At 45.5% G+C, this 14,923-nt stretch overlaps 1 protein-coding gene across 1 annotated transcript in view; it reads right to left on the bottom strand.

Annotated features, from left to right (window-relative positions):
- Nucleotides 1-2,412: 2,412 nt before the first annotated feature.
- SLC15A4 (solute carrier family 15 member 4) overlaps nt 2,413-14,923 on the bottom strand; it is a 20,547-nt gene continuing 8,036 nt past the window's right edge. Inside the window, exons 3-8 of the mRNA XM_015823616.1 lie at nt 14,746-14,920; nt 12,924-13,013; nt 10,279-10,447; nt 9,270-9,425; nt 5,466-5,624; nt 2,413-2,588 (exon numbers count right to left, since the gene is read on the bottom strand). Coding sequence (XP_015679102.1) covers nt 2,452-2,588; nt 5,466-5,624; nt 9,270-9,425; nt 10,279-10,447; nt 12,924-13,013; nt 14,746-14,920 — 886 coding nt within the window. The 3' untranslated portion in view covers nt 2,413-2,451. The remainder of the gene's footprint in view (nt 2,589-5,465; nt 5,625-9,269; nt 9,426-10,278; nt 10,448-12,923; nt 13,014-14,745; nt 14,921-14,923) is intronic.

The following is a 14,923-nucleotide window of genomic DNA, read 5'->3' as shown; positions in this document are numbered from 1 at the left end:
CATAGATGATAGACAGACAGCTGATCATCTGCTTTCCTATTTGAAAAGGAAGGGCAGGACTTTTGAAAATTCAAGGGTGTCAACATCAGCAGGTGACTGAGATTAAAGGTTGGTTAGTTCGATTTCACGACGGCATAATTCTAGCCCATCGAGCCATTAAAGATCTGACAGCCATTAAGGTGTAAATTTTTTTCTAACTTCGGAGGAATAGACGCTAAATCACCCCAAATTTCTTTCTCTAAGAGGAGACAGTCGCTTTATTACCGAATAGACGGAGGATGAACGGCTTCAGAGTTAGGTGCCCACAGACCTGCCTAATAAAATAGATTTTTTTGTCAAATAGAATAAAACACCCTTTTTGCAAACTGAGCTGGCTTTGGGATTGACCCCACGGGTTGGGTTCGTAAATCAGATTAATTTAATGGTGATGTCGGCTTTAGGGGATGATGGGCCTAAGTCCAGGACTACCTAAGTAGACCTTGGCTTACAACAGACCGTTCAAAGTTACAACAGCACTGAAAAAAGCGACTTGTGACCGTTTTTTCACTAGGAAAAACTAGACATACCAAAATAGCTTCCAAATAGCGTTGCAGCACCACATCAGTTTTTTTTAAGTACTGAGTTTATTCTCAGACATTTTCGCCTTGCAACTCAAAGGACCGAATTTGGAGAGAAAATATGGAGACGAGCCGTTTTTTTAAAATTTATTTACACAGGGTCATATCACAAGGGTTGTGTAAACAAGTTTAAAGGAAGATATTTGATATTTTTAAAAAGAGAAGAGATCTGCCTCCCCTCCATGGTTAAGAATTAAGCAGCAATTCTCAGGTTGTTTTTCTTAAAAAAAAAACTAAAAAAAAGGCAAAGTTGATTTTCTTCCCTCCAATGACTCTAAAATTCAGTGCAAAGAGTTGGTTTAAAGGGTTGACGAGTCAAGGTTGGGGCTGAGACAACTTGAAAAACAGAAGCAGATGAAGATTTAAACCCAAATGTCATTAAAAAAAAAAAACCCTGGGAAGGGAGGGAGGAAGGAAAAGATGGAGGGAAGAAGGGGAAGGAAGGAAGGAAGGAAGGAAGGAAGGAAGAAGAGGAAGGCAGAAAGGAAGGAGAAAGGGAGGGAGGGAGGGAGGGAGGAAGAGGGAGGGAGGAGAAAGAAGGGAGGGAGGAAGAAGAGGGAGGGAGGGAGGCAGGAAGGCAGGAGAAAGGGAGGGAGGGAAGAAGAGGAAGGAAGGAAGAAGAGGAAGGAAGGAAGGAAGGAAGGAAGGAAGGAAGGAAGGAGAAAGAGGGAGGTAGGGAGGAAGGGAGGAAGGAGAAAGAAGGAGGGAGGAAAGAAGGAAGGAAGGAAAAGATGGAGGGAAGAAGGGGAAGGAAGGAAGAAAGGAAGGAGAAAGAGGGAGGGAGGAAGGGAGGAAGGAGAAAGAAGGGAGGGAGGAAGAAGAGGGAGGCAGGAAGGCAGGAGAAAGGGAGGGAGGGAAGAAGAGGAAGGGAGAAAGGAGAAGGAGGGAGGAAGAAGAGGAAGGGAGGAAGGAAGGAGAAAGAGGGAGGTAGGGAGGAAGAGGAAGGGAGGAAGGAGAAAGAAGGAGGGAGGAAGGAAGAGGGAGGGAGAGAGGGAGGGAGGAAGGAAGGAAGGAAGGGAGAAAAGAGAGGAAGGAAGGGTCAGGAAACAGGCAAGAATATGCCAAACCAGTTTCGCACTCCCAAATAATTGCTAACATAAAACCAAACCAAACATCCCCCCCACCCCAAAACCTACAGTAGCTTAAAAATATCCTTTATTTCAGCCTTGTCTGACTAGTTCTCTTCATACCCTGGAGTAAAAAGGCCTATGATCCCCAGCCATAACGCCAGAGCCCTCGGTAGAGCTTCGGAGTGCCACCCACCAGGACCATTGGTGATGCTCGTGTAAGAGAGAACGTTTGATGCCCAGCAACTAACAAACCTAAGTTGATGTCGCACCGTGGCCTATGACCCTCAAAAGGCGTCCAGGGGGAGGAATGAATTATTTTTCAAGCCAGGATGGGTGACGCGGTCACACAAAGGCATGCCCGCACATCCGATGCGCAGTTCTGTCCGTCCGTCACACCGGAAGGGAAGCCGAAATGCTTCTGGGTTTGTGATGTCGGGTTCCAAAGGTGACATCCTGGCTTGAGCAGATTGGAGGGGAAAAAAAGCATCAGAGAAACGTGGACACCTCAGACAAAGTCTGGTCTACGTCCCAGGATGCAGCCTGGAACATTAGTTTGCTAGCGTAAGGCACTCTCTGCTTTTAGCGGCGTGTGTGTGTGTGTGTATTTGTTGTGTGTGTGTGTAAGAGCAGGGAGGGGGCCAAACTAGAAGTCAAAAATCATGCAAGTCAAACGAAAACGTCCCTCTGAAATGGCGGTTTCTCGCTGGGTCAGCCACAGCTCCTGATCCTCCCCACTGACTTCCACGTCTTCTGTGACGGTCACGTCAAGTCCGTCCGGCGTTAGTCCTCGACTTCTGACGGTCGTATTTGACAGACACGATGAGGAAAAGCAGCAAGGTGACGCCCTGGATCACCGCCAGGAGGAAAAAGTAGTAGTTTAAATGGCAACCGTTGATGTTACCTGCCAGGGAGACAAGAGGCGGAGTAAGCAGCTGTCCAGGAAGCAGAAAAAAGTAAGGAGACGGGTTTGGTTGTCTAGGGATGGAGCCTGGGAAGTTAGAACACGTCCCAGAAAGAAAACGTTTAATTTAAGGCAAAGATTGGGACTCACCTAAGGTGGGCAGATATGAAAAAAGAAGAAGAAGAAGAAGAAGAAGAAGAAGAAGAAGAAGAAGAAGAAGAAGAAGAAGAAGAAGAAGAAGAAGAAGAAAAGAGGAAGAAGAAGAAGAAGAAGAAGAAGAGGAGGAAAGAAGAAGAAGAAGAAGAAGAAGAAGAAGAAGAAGAAGAAGAAGAAGAAGAAGAAGAAAGGAAGAGGAGAAGAAGAAGAAGAAGAAGAAGAAGAAGAAGAAGAAGAAGAAGAAGAAGAAAAGAGGAAGAAGAAGAAGAAGAAGAAGAGGAGGAAAGAAGAAGAAGAAGAAGAAGAAGAAGAAGAAGAAGAGGAGGAGGAGGAGGAGGAGGAGAGGGGAGGGAAGGAAGAGAAGAAGAGACGAGACAAGAAAAGAGAAGAGGAGAGGAAAAGAGAATGGAGAGGAAGGAAGGAAGGAAAAAAGAGCGGAATGAAGGTATGATTTCCTGACATTTACAGCCAAATCAGACCCCTTCAGCCCAATCAAAACATATTAATTAAACATTTCCTTTGCTTAAGAAACTACCTGAATTCTGTCAGTTCGCCGGTCATACCCCTGTGTCAAGGTGAAGCCTCTTTTCTTTGGAAGCATTAATTCAATTAAACCCATTTTAAATCAGAGGCGAGAACCACAGCAAAGCTCTTCCACCTGATACTTAAAACCAGGATCTATATTTTCCCTGAAAAGCACAGGGGCTTAAAAAAACTGCCTCCCCCCCCCTCTTTTACGGATCAGACTGCGCAGGCCATAAAAATCTTTTTCTCGCGCGCACAAGGCAGAACTAATTTTAATTGTTTTAGAGGAACGCTGGCTGGCAATTTGGGGGTCTGTGCGGATCGGTGAAGGAGAGGATTTGAGCCTGATCGATTCATCGGGAAAATAATTGCCCATCCGAGCGTTTGTAGGGCTCTTCTTGCTGAATCAGTTTCTTGCCTGATTTGAGAAGGTCCTGAGAACTTTTATGCCCCCCCCCCAAAAAAAGTTCCCCGTTAGCTCATTTAGTGAAGTAGAGTGCTTCCATGTTAGGTACTAAGTTGTGTCTTGCTCAGCTGGTCCCCTAAGATTTCAGAGGAGAATGTGTTTATTACAGGGTTTCTTTCATTTACAATCCCCATTTGCTAAAAATCAGAATCAGAATAGAGCTGGAAGGGACCTGGGAGGTCTTCTAGTCCAACCCCCTGCTCAAGCAGGAGATCCTATACCATCTCAGACAAGTGACTGTCCAGTCTCTTCTTAAAAACCTCCAGGGATGGAGCACCCACGATTTCTGGTGGCAAGCTGTTCCACTGCTTAATTGTCCTCAGGAAGTTTCTCCTTAATTCCAGATTGATCAGTTTCCAACCATTGTTTCTTGTCCTGCCCTCTGGTGCTTTGGAGAATAATTTGGTCCCCACTTCTTTGTGGCAGCCCCTCAAATACTGGAACACTGCTATCATGTCTCCCCTATTTCTTCTTTTCTCCAGACTGGCCATTCCCAAATCCTACTTCCAGAAGTTGTGAATGCTCCAGCACTGGAGCTTTTTAAGAAGAGACTGGACAGCCATTTGTCTGAAATGGTATAGGGTTTCCTGCCTGAGCAGGGGGTTGGTCTAGATGACCTCCAAGGTATCTTCCAACTATTATTATTATTATTATTATTATTATTATTATTATTATTATTATTATTATTATTATTATTATTATTATTATTATTATTATTGAGACTGGATAGCCATTTGTCTGAAATGGTATAGGGTTTCCTGCCTGAGCAGGGGGTTGGTCTAGATGACCTCCAAGGTATCTTCCAACTATTATTATTATTATTATTATTATTATTATTATTATTATTATTGAGACTGGATAGCCATTTGTCTGAAATGGTATAGGGTTTCCTGCCTGAGCAGGGGTTGGACTAGATGACCTCCGAGGTATCTTCCAACTTTATATTATTATTATTACTATTACTATTATGATGATGATGATGATGAGGAGGAGGAGGAGGAGGAGGAGGAGGAGGAGGAGGAGGAGACTGGACAGCCATTTGTCTGAAATGGTATAGGGTTTTCTGCCTGAGCAGGGGGTTGGTCTAGATGACCTCCAAGGTGCCTTCCAACTTTATATTATTATTATTACTATTACTATTACTATTATTATTATTGAGACTGGATAGCCATTTGTCTGAAATGGTATAGGGTTTCCTGCCTGAGCAGGGGGTTGGACTAGATGACCTCCAAGGTACCTTCCAACTATTATTATTATTATTATTATTATTATTATTATTATTATTATTATTATTATTATTATTATTATTATTATTATTGAGACTGGATAGCCATTTGTCTGAAATGGTATAGGGTTTCCTGCCTGAGCAGGGGTTGGACTAGATGACCTCCGAGGTATCTTCCAACTTTATATTATTATTATTACTATTACGATGATGATGATGATGATGATGATGAGGAGGAGGAGGAGGAGGAGGAGGAGGAGGAGGAGACTGGACAGCCATTTGTCTGAAATGGTATAGGGTTTCCTGCCTGAGCAGGGGGGTTGGACTAGATGACCTCCAAAGTCTCTTCCAAGTTTATTATTATTGTTGTTGTTGTTCCTGTTGTTTTGTTGTTGTTGTTGCTGTTGTTGTTGTTATTCATATAAAAGGTAAACTTGAATATGGTTTTCTGCCTGCATATTTTTTTTGGGGGGGGGGGAAATTCCAGGCAATAGAGATAACTGACCCAAATCTGTGTGATTACTCATCCAACCGATTGAGTTGAAGGACACCAACTCCAGGAGTCCGGAGCCCACGAAAGAGCCAATTCCAGAAAAAAAGAAGAAGAGACCCATGATTGCACTTTGCATGGATTTTGGAGCCGCGGAATAGGCAAATTCCAAACCTGGAACAAAAAAAAAGAGAAGACAGACAGACAGACAAGGGTGAGTTCGCAAGCTAACTTCGACAGAAAGATTCCTGTTTCTCTGCCTCTTTATTCCGTTGGGAGCGATTGCGCTAGGCGCAAAACCTAAGTTTCTCTCGGGACCAAGGGTGAAGCAACGGATTTTCAGACATTTAAAATCTATTTGCCTTTTAATTCATTTGCATCGCAGGTTTCATACTCTGCTTTACGGTGCTCTCACCACTCGACAAGGACAGTTTTGGCTTTTGTGCTTGGAAATTCAAAACGGGGGCAGCCTCCGATGTCCAGAACTCAAGCGCCAGGCACAAAATGTTGTGTAGGTTGTGCCTCTCAAACCTCTGGAAATCCTGCCCTCTCGTGGTCAACGCGCAGCTACAACTCACAAAAGCAGGCTGGGTGAGCTGTCGATCCATTGATTGCCTCCCAAAAAACGATGTCTGGGGTTTTTTTTTCAGACGAAGCCTCTTCAAAATATCAGAAAGAAGCAAAATCCTTAACTTTCTAAATCTGAATTTTCCTGGAGAAGAGAGGACAAAACGTGGCTCGTTCCCTACGGAGAGGAACGAAAGAATGAGGAACGGGAGAGTCTTGTTCTCAATCCAGAATTCAAAAATCGACAAAAACCCCCAAAAAACAAAGCCCAATTCCTATTTGCACTCCCACCAAGCCTTAAAAGATTGCCTCTGGAGGCCTTTTCGAGCAAATGGCCAAATTGCCATTTCAAATGTGTCCGGAGGGGAAAAAAGAAATAATTCAACATTAGGAGTGGAAAAGTACACCAGCCGCCGTATTGAATTTTAATCAAGCCTAAATACCAGCAATGCGATCCTTCTTGTGTACCGCTCGCATTTTTAGAATGAGCAACACAGAGGGAGACACACACACACGACATTCCCGTGTGCACATCCCTCGTCTAGGGAAAGATGGTCTTTTTTTTGCAGATCGGATGTTTGTTTATTTATCTGCACCCCGCCCTAATTGATTTTTACACGCAACTCAAGCCGGTGAACACCTCCCAATGCGCCGTCTTCCTCCTAGTTTACTCACAGCGACAAACCCGAGTGGTGAGTTGGGCTGAGAGAGAAGGACTGGCCCAAGGTCGCCCACTTGGCTTTTATGCCTAAGGTGGAACTAGAATTCCCAGTCTCCTGGTGATAGGCCAAAATCAGCCCGCCAACTTTCAGGCCTAAGGCAGGACTAGAACTCCCAGTCTCCTGGTGATTGGGCCAAAGTCATCTAGCTGGCTTTCACGCCCAAGATGGGACTAGAACTCCTGGTCTCCCGTTGATGGGCCCAAAGACACCTAGCTGGCTTTCATGCTTAAAGTGGGACTAGAATTCCCAGTCTCCTGGTGATTGGCCCAAAGTCACTCAGCTTGCTTTCACACCCAAGATGGGACCAGAACTTCCAGTCTCCTGATGACTGGCCCAATGTCACCCAGTTGGCTTTCACACCCAAGATGTCACTAGAACTCCCAGTCTCCTGGTGATTGGCCCAAAGTCACTTAGCTGGCTTTCCTGCCCAAGATGGGATCAGAACTCCCAGTCACCCAGCTGGTTTTCATGGCTAAGGCAGGACTAGAACTAGAACTAGAATTCCCAAGTCTCCTGGTGATTGGCCCAAAGTCACCCAGCTGGCTTTCCTGCCCAAGATGGGATCACAACTCCCAGTCACCTAGCTGGTTTTCATGGCTAAGGCAGGACTAGAACTAGAACTAGAATTCCCAAGTCTCCTGGTGAATGGCCCAAAGTCACCCAGCTGGCTTTCATGCCTAAGGCGGGACTAGAACTCACAGACGCCCACTTTCTGGCCTGGAACCTTAACCACTAGACCAAACTGGGCCTCTGAATGTTGGTCTAGTCTTCACCGGGGCTTGATCCAGCATCTTTCTCCCAGGTGCTCCTCTGCAATATTTGATTTCTAGACTCAAAAATGCCCAGCTCCTGCCCGTAAAAACTGGAGGCGAGTTTGTCACTGCTAGCAAAAACCCACAAAAGGAGAAACCAAGTTGATCGGAATTGATTTGAGCCCCACGGTGAGAACACGGCTATGATTTAATTAGGAGACAAGGCGATCGGAGTGCTGTGCGAAAGAGTGAGAGGCTGGCGGCTTTTTTTTCCCTAATGAACCTAAAATGTGTGTGAAACGGTCCAGAAAATGAGATTTTACGGCCACGCACACACCTCCCCTTTGTAGGTTGCACCAAAAGTTGGAGGGGAGGAGAGGAACACACAGGGAGAAGAGAAAAAAAATATATCAATTGTGGATGATGCGCCTGGATATTGAGGCACCAGCGAAGAGGCCACCACACCCTGGTTTAGTCAAGCCAGGAATTTTTTAAAAAAATCTACCCAAAATAACCTAGAGGCCGTCCAACAATCTGGCTGCTTCCCTGGAGTTAAATCCTGGTGTGGGCCAATAGTAGTTTGTACTGTAAGTAGAGTGTTTACGCCTTAAACCTGGGCTTTTTATGGGCTCCAGACCACATCCAGCCCTTTGGCTGTCCTTATCAGGCCCATGTGAGATCAGTCGGGAATCAGAAATCAAATGTAAATAAGTGTTTGAGGGATCCTTGGTGCTCTCTGAGCTTGGTGGTTTTCTCGTAGACATTTCATGACCCAACTAGGGAACATCATCAGTACTAGAAGGGAGTGAGCTTTATGGAAAAGAGGAGGAGGAGGAGGAGGAGGAGGAGGAGCAGGAGGAGGAGGAGGAGGACGATGAAGACGACTGGGGTCCTCGGTGCTGTCTGAGCTTGAATGTTTTCTCACAGATATTTCATGACCCAACTAGGGAACATCATCAGTACTACAAGGGAGTGAGGTTTGTGGGGGTCAAAAGGAGGAGGAGGAGGAGGAGGACGATGACGACGACGATGACGACGACTGGGGTCCTCGGTGCTGTCTGAGCTTGAATGTTTTGTCACAGACATTTCATGACCCAACTAGGGAACATCATCAGTACTAGAAAGGAGTGAACTTTATGAAAAAGAGGAGGAGGAGGAGGAGGAGGAGGAGGTGGAGGAGGAGGAGGAGGACGACAACAACGATTCTGGGGTCCTTGGTCCTCTCTGAGTTTGGCTGTTTTCCCGCAGATGTTTCATGACCCAACTAGGGTACATCATCAGTACTAGAAGGGAATGAGATTTATGGAAAAAAGGAGGAGGAGGAGGAGGAGGAGGTGGAGGAGGAGGAGGAGAACTCTGGGGTCCTCGGTATTCTCCGAGTTTGGTTGTTTTCCCGCAGACGTTTCATGACCCAAACTCAAAAACATCCTCATAAATAACTCTACGCCATGCACGTAATTGAGCAGAATTACGTTCAGCCTATCAGTTTGGCCCTCCACGGCAGTCCCGCTTTCTCATGTAGCCCCTTGGGAAAATTAATTGCCCACTTCTGCCTCAGAGAAATGTACTGATGCAGCCAATTTGGTTACTCAATGAAAACCGTCTAAAAACTAACAAAGGTTGAGGACCCAGGCAGTTGGCCCTAGATTACCTACTCAGATTCTCCAAAGATTACAAAGAGAGACTTGCAATCTCTGGTCTTTTCGGCTAGGGAATGATAGACTGAATGAAGAGGCTTAAGGGGAGCCTGTTTTGCACACGCAACATTTTAAACCAACCTGCAATGCTGGCTAAGATCTCGCTGATTCCGATCAGAATATACTGAGGGATCTGCCACCAGACGGACATGTCGGCTGCATGATAGATGGTCGTCCCAATCTTCTGATCAATTATTTTGGTCTTGACTCTCCTTAGCCGGTCGCTTTCCAATATTCCTGGAAGGAAAAAAAACACGCAGGAAATGACTCGCAATCTGCAACATCTTATCTGAGGTTCCGCCACGTTCTTCCTGACCTCACACCTGTGTACAAAGCATTGCGGTTTTGATTGCACGGTGCTCGCCTTGATTGGTCATCCTGTTTAGGATCAACTGTGCAGTAATCCAAACCATCAGAAGGAGAATAAGATGGGTTTAGCCCCCCTCTATCACCACAGATGGGGATTGCAGGTTAGATCCTTAAAATTCCCTCTCTATTTCCCATTATTATTATATCCCATTCAAATTAAGACATTTCTAAATAAAGCTCAATCAATCAATACGTTTGTCAATAACATTTTACTTATANATACTGTACATATCCAAGTCCTGTTTTTAAGTTTTACTTAATTCCATTTACCATGTTCCAATTAGCCTTTAATAACCATAATATTTAGACTTTGAGTAAACCTAATTTCCCTCATTCCATTACAAAATAATTATCGTGTATAGAGTACATATATTATTCCAAAAATTACATTCTTACTTTCTTTCACAGATATATTCTATTTCTCGTTCCTGGTAGGTCCTCATTTACTAATACAATATCTTTCATGATCACGAACCCATTTCCATATTACAATTTCCAACTATAATGTAACAATTAATTTTCATTTCCATTATAAATCTAAATCCTAAATATTAAATCAATCAATATCTCTAAAAAAATCTCCAACATTGAGGTTCCCTCTCTATTTCTTCTTTGGGACAATCTTGACCTGGATGACTGAGAATCTCCATAGACCTCATGACACCATATCAATCGCCTGGTCCAATGGTGGCACTCCATAGCCCAAAATCCTGTGCCTTACCTGCAGCAAACGCAGAGCACATGACGAAGAACATCCCCAAGGCGATTCTCTTCAGTGAGGAAGGAAGAAGCCCCTTCTTCTTCAAGATGGGGTCCACCACTTTGTCTTTCAGGGGTATGAGGATGAGAATCAGCACAGCGTCAAACATGGTTAGCCAAGCTGCGGGGAACTGGGGTGGAGAGACAGAGATGAAGGCAACAACCCAAATTCAACCATCTAGTCCTCCACCTGGGACCCCTGTTCTGTGCAGATGGACCCCATGTTGCTCGTTGAGGAACCTCAACCCAACGTCAGCAATGATTAATGTGTGTGAGAGCGAGCAGAACCTACGATTTACAGAATAACAGAACAGCAATCTTGGAAGGGACCTTGGAGGTTTTCCAGTCCAACCCCCAGTTCAGGCAGGAAACCCTAGACCACTTCAGACAAATGGTTGACCAATCTCTTCTTAAAAGCCTCCAGTGATGGAGCACCCACAACTTCTGGAGGCAAGCCGTTCCACTTTGCTTTTATCCCTACGGCCCTCTGGCTTTGGAGAACATCTGCTCAATCCTTGGGCCCCCGCCAGCCAACTTCCCAGGAGCTAAAAACAAAATCCTGTCAGCAGAGAAATTAAAATTCCCCCCCCCCTCCACTCTGAGATGCAGAAACTGTAAACTCATTAAGTGTCTGTCTTCATCAACCCACAAGCGGAGAAGAACGGCAGTTTCATGAGGGATCATAGGTTAAACCATCAGCACGCGTGGTCTGCACAGAAAAACCGTTCCTAAAATAAAGTTATTTACACAAAAACCGCGTGGGGATCTGCTCTCATCCTCTCTCTGTTGTTGCAGACCTTCTGCAGATGCCTTGCTCTTCATTAAAAATTCCACCTTGTGAGATGTTGACCCAGGTCAAGCCGATATACCCTTAGCCGCTTGCAAAAAGTTACTCGCTCCTCTGTAATCACCAGAAAGGTTCACGAGGGGAAGGGTGAAAAATCCCAATTAAACGGGAAAGCCTCACCAGAATCTCCAATGGTCTTTTTTTTAAAAACTGTGATTACTCTAATGATGAAATATTTATGCCAGACAAAGCGCACCAGGAATGCTGAAATGGGCAAAACAGGAGTATGTGATCGGTCAATTGATGGAGCAAGACTTCCAATGGATTTTGGGGGAGATGGGTCTTCTCCAAGGGGAGATGTTTTGACCTGCGGTTTTGCGGAGTGATCTCCGGGCTTTCACGGACATGAACGGCTCTGGGACCACGCGGGAGACCCGAAGGGACACACGGAAAGGCATTCGGGAACCCTCCAATTTTTAGCACTGCACGAAAAGTCCAATTGCTTAAGCTAGTTAGAAAACATAGAACATAGACGAAAAGGGTTGGGAGGGACCTTGGAGGTCATCGAGTCCAACCCCCTGCTCAGGCAGGAAACCCTGCACCATTTCAGACAAATGGCTGTCCAGTCTCTTCTTAAAAACTTCCAGTGTTGGAGCATTCACCGCTTCTGGAGGCAGGTGGTTCCACTGGTTAATTGTTCTAACTGTCAAGAAATTTCTCCTTAGTTCCAGGTTGCTTCTCTCCTTGATTAGTTTCCATCCATTGCCCTTCCTTCCTTCCTTCCTTCCTTCCTTCCTTCCTTCCTTCCTTCCTTCCTTCCTGCCTTCCTTCCTTCCTTCCTCCCTTCCACCCTCCTTCCTTAGTTCCAGATTGCTTCTCGCCTTGATTAGTTTCCATCCATTGCTTCTTGTCCTGACTTCGGGTGCTTTGGAGAATAGCTTGACTCCCTCTTCTCTGTGACAGTCCTTCAAATAATGGAAGACTGTGTGTGTATAGATATTGTTTGTTTATAGCTTTGGTTTACAAAGGAAAACTATGCAAACGAAGGCCACACTTGGAATACTGCATCCAGTTTTGGTCACCACGATGTAAAAAAGATGTTGAGACTCTAGAAAGAGTGCAGAGAAGAGCAACAAAGATGATCAGGGGATTGGAGGCTAAAACATACAAAGAACGGTTGCTGGAATTGGGTATGTCTAGTTTAACGAAGAGAAGGACGAGTGGGGACATGATAGCAGTGCTCCAATATCTCAGGGGCTGCCCCAAAGAAGAGGGAGTCAAGCTATTCTCCAAAGCACCTGAAGGTAGGACAAGAAGCAACGGATGGAAACTAACCAAGGAGAGAAGCAACCTAGAACTAAGGAGAAACTTCCTGACAGTTAGAACAATTAACCAGTGGAACAACTCCAAGGTCCCTTCCAACTCTTCTACTCTACTCTACTCTACTCTACTCTACTTCTATTCCATTCCATTCCATTCTGTAATTCCATTCCATTTTCTATTTTATTCTATTTTATTCTATTTTATTCTATTTTATTCTATTTTATTCTATTTTATTCTAGTCTAGTCTAGTCTAGTCCATTCAATAAGGTAAGGCTGGCAGATGCTCCATCCGTGGAGGTTTTCAACAAGAGACCAGACAGCCATTTGTCCCGAATGGGTAGAGGGTCTCCTGCTTGAGTAGGGGCTGGACTAGAAGATCTCCAAGGTCCCTTCCAACTGCCCCAAAGGTGCTTTTTCAAGAGGCAACCTGGATGACTGAGAATCTGCACAGATGTCCCTTCCAACTCTTGTTATCCTATTTTCACTTTGTGGCTCACCGTGTGGCCGATTGCGGTGCCGTTGGACGTGCTGTTGGAAAACTGTGGGATTTTCAAATGGAGACTCTGGAGGACGTAGGTGGTCTGCATCTGTGAAGTCAAAAGGATTTATGGCTCAGCACCTTTCTTTACAAAATCTAGAAGGATCAAACCCTCTTTGTCAATGGCTGACTAACTTTAGCCTGACCAACCAGCTCATACCCCCAAATTAAATGTGTTTCTCCCATTGTTCAGATGATCCGTTGCCTTCTAAAAAAAAAAGGCCACAGTGTAGTTTCCCAATTATTTACTTATTAAATTTATCTAACTGCCTGTCTTAACCTGTTATTTTAACTCAATTTAGAGCCCCCACACAAACACACACACAGGTGACTGTGGGCCACTAAGAAGGAACAGAAACAATAAATGATAAAAAGCACGTGAACCAAAGAATACATCACAAATACAGCTGCTGCTGTTAGTCCCCATCTCTTCAACCTAGTTTATATATTTTTATTTATTAAGAAAATTTATCTGGCTGCTCAACTCACTTACAGTTGACTCTGGGCCGCTTGTTGAAGTAAAATCCCCAATGTTAAACCCAAACAACTCGGGACCAGGTCCAGCCTCCGATCCCGTAGCCGGATAGTCCCAAGCCAAAAAGCACAGAACAAGACCAAGCTCCTAGTCCTCATGCGCAGAAAGGACACCTCAGAACGCGCCTGAGCAAAGCCAGAGTCGTCAAAGACAATTTTTTTCCCACAATAGGGATCGATTCCAGTGCTCTTAACTTTGACCAGGATTCCTAGCACTGACCTAGCATGGATCGTGGCCGATTGGAATCAATCGCCGCGTTAACTCAGTTTTTGCAAAAATAAATAAATAAGGGGTTATGTGCCCAGCAAGTTCTCTTTTAAGCCTCAAGCAGATTCTGAAGCTTTCTTTCTGTGCATGAGGACGAGGAACTTGAACTTGTTTTGAAAGCGAAGAAATTCGGATCAGGCTAATGTCTAATTTGCTGTGCTTACCTGCCGGTTCGCATATAGGTTGTGCCACCTAGATCAGGGCTTTTCAACCTTTTCACCCATTGTACCACTTTTTAGGATATGGCAACATTCGAGTACCACCAGTCGCCTACCAAGGTGTCAAAAACGTGATGACCCCCCCCAAAAAAGGAAAAAAGTGATGAAGTACAGGTAGTCCTCGACTTACAACAGTTCGCTTAGTGACTGTTCGAAGTTACAATGGCACTGAAAAAAGTGCCCCCCAAGCCACAGCCGAGCAAGACACCTGCCCACCCGGCGGCGCTCTTCCTCCTGTCCGAGGTTTCCATTGTTGTGAGCATTTCTGTTGAGGACTGGCAGCGGGGGTGGAGTGGGGGGGTGTTTGGTTTTTATTCCCCCCGTCTGCTGGGTGGTTGCAGCAGGTTTTGGTCCCTTCACATGACCCTGGGACACTGTGACCGTCATAAATAGGAATCAGTGGCCAAGCATCTGAATGTAAATCAAAAGAGCCTGGAGATGCTGCAACATTCCAGCTGATCGGCGCTTCTTCTGGGCTCAGCAGAAGCGTCAGGATCAGTGCTGAGCTCCAGCTGGATCCTGGCGCTGATCCTGGCGCTTCCGCTGAGCCCTGCCAGCCCTGCAGCTCCAGCCATCTCTCGCTCAGGCTTGTGCGGTGCTGCCATTGGTTCAGCCCATTCCCCTCTCCCGCTACTACTTCTCTAGGATGCTCGCGTACCACCTGCCAGGTGCCAATGTACCACAGGTGGTACCCGTACCACTGGTTGAAAAGCCCTGATCCTAGAAAACGATCCAGAAGTAACCGCGGTTAATCCACCCACCTGAAAGTAGACTGTCCAGTACGGGATGAGAGCCAAAAAGACAGGGATGATTTTGACCAAGGCTTTGACGTCTTCCACTTTGTCTTCTCGGAAGGGACCCCCGTGGGAGCTCTTGGCGGCTTCGAAAAGGCTGTCCCTGGAAGGCTGAGGCTGGTGAAGGATCCCCTGGGTGCCCCTT

This window comes from Protobothrops mucrosquamatus, unplaced genomic scaffold, assembly GCF_001527695.2.
Source record: "Protobothrops mucrosquamatus isolate PMUCROS unplaced genomic scaffold, P.Mucros_1.0 scaffold1929, whole genome shotgun sequence".
NCBI lineage: Eukaryota > Metazoa > Chordata > Lepidosauria > Squamata > Viperidae > Protobothrops > Protobothrops mucrosquamatus.
Note: the sequence above shows the minus strand (reverse complement) of the source record. Positions and strands in the feature narration are given on the sequence as shown.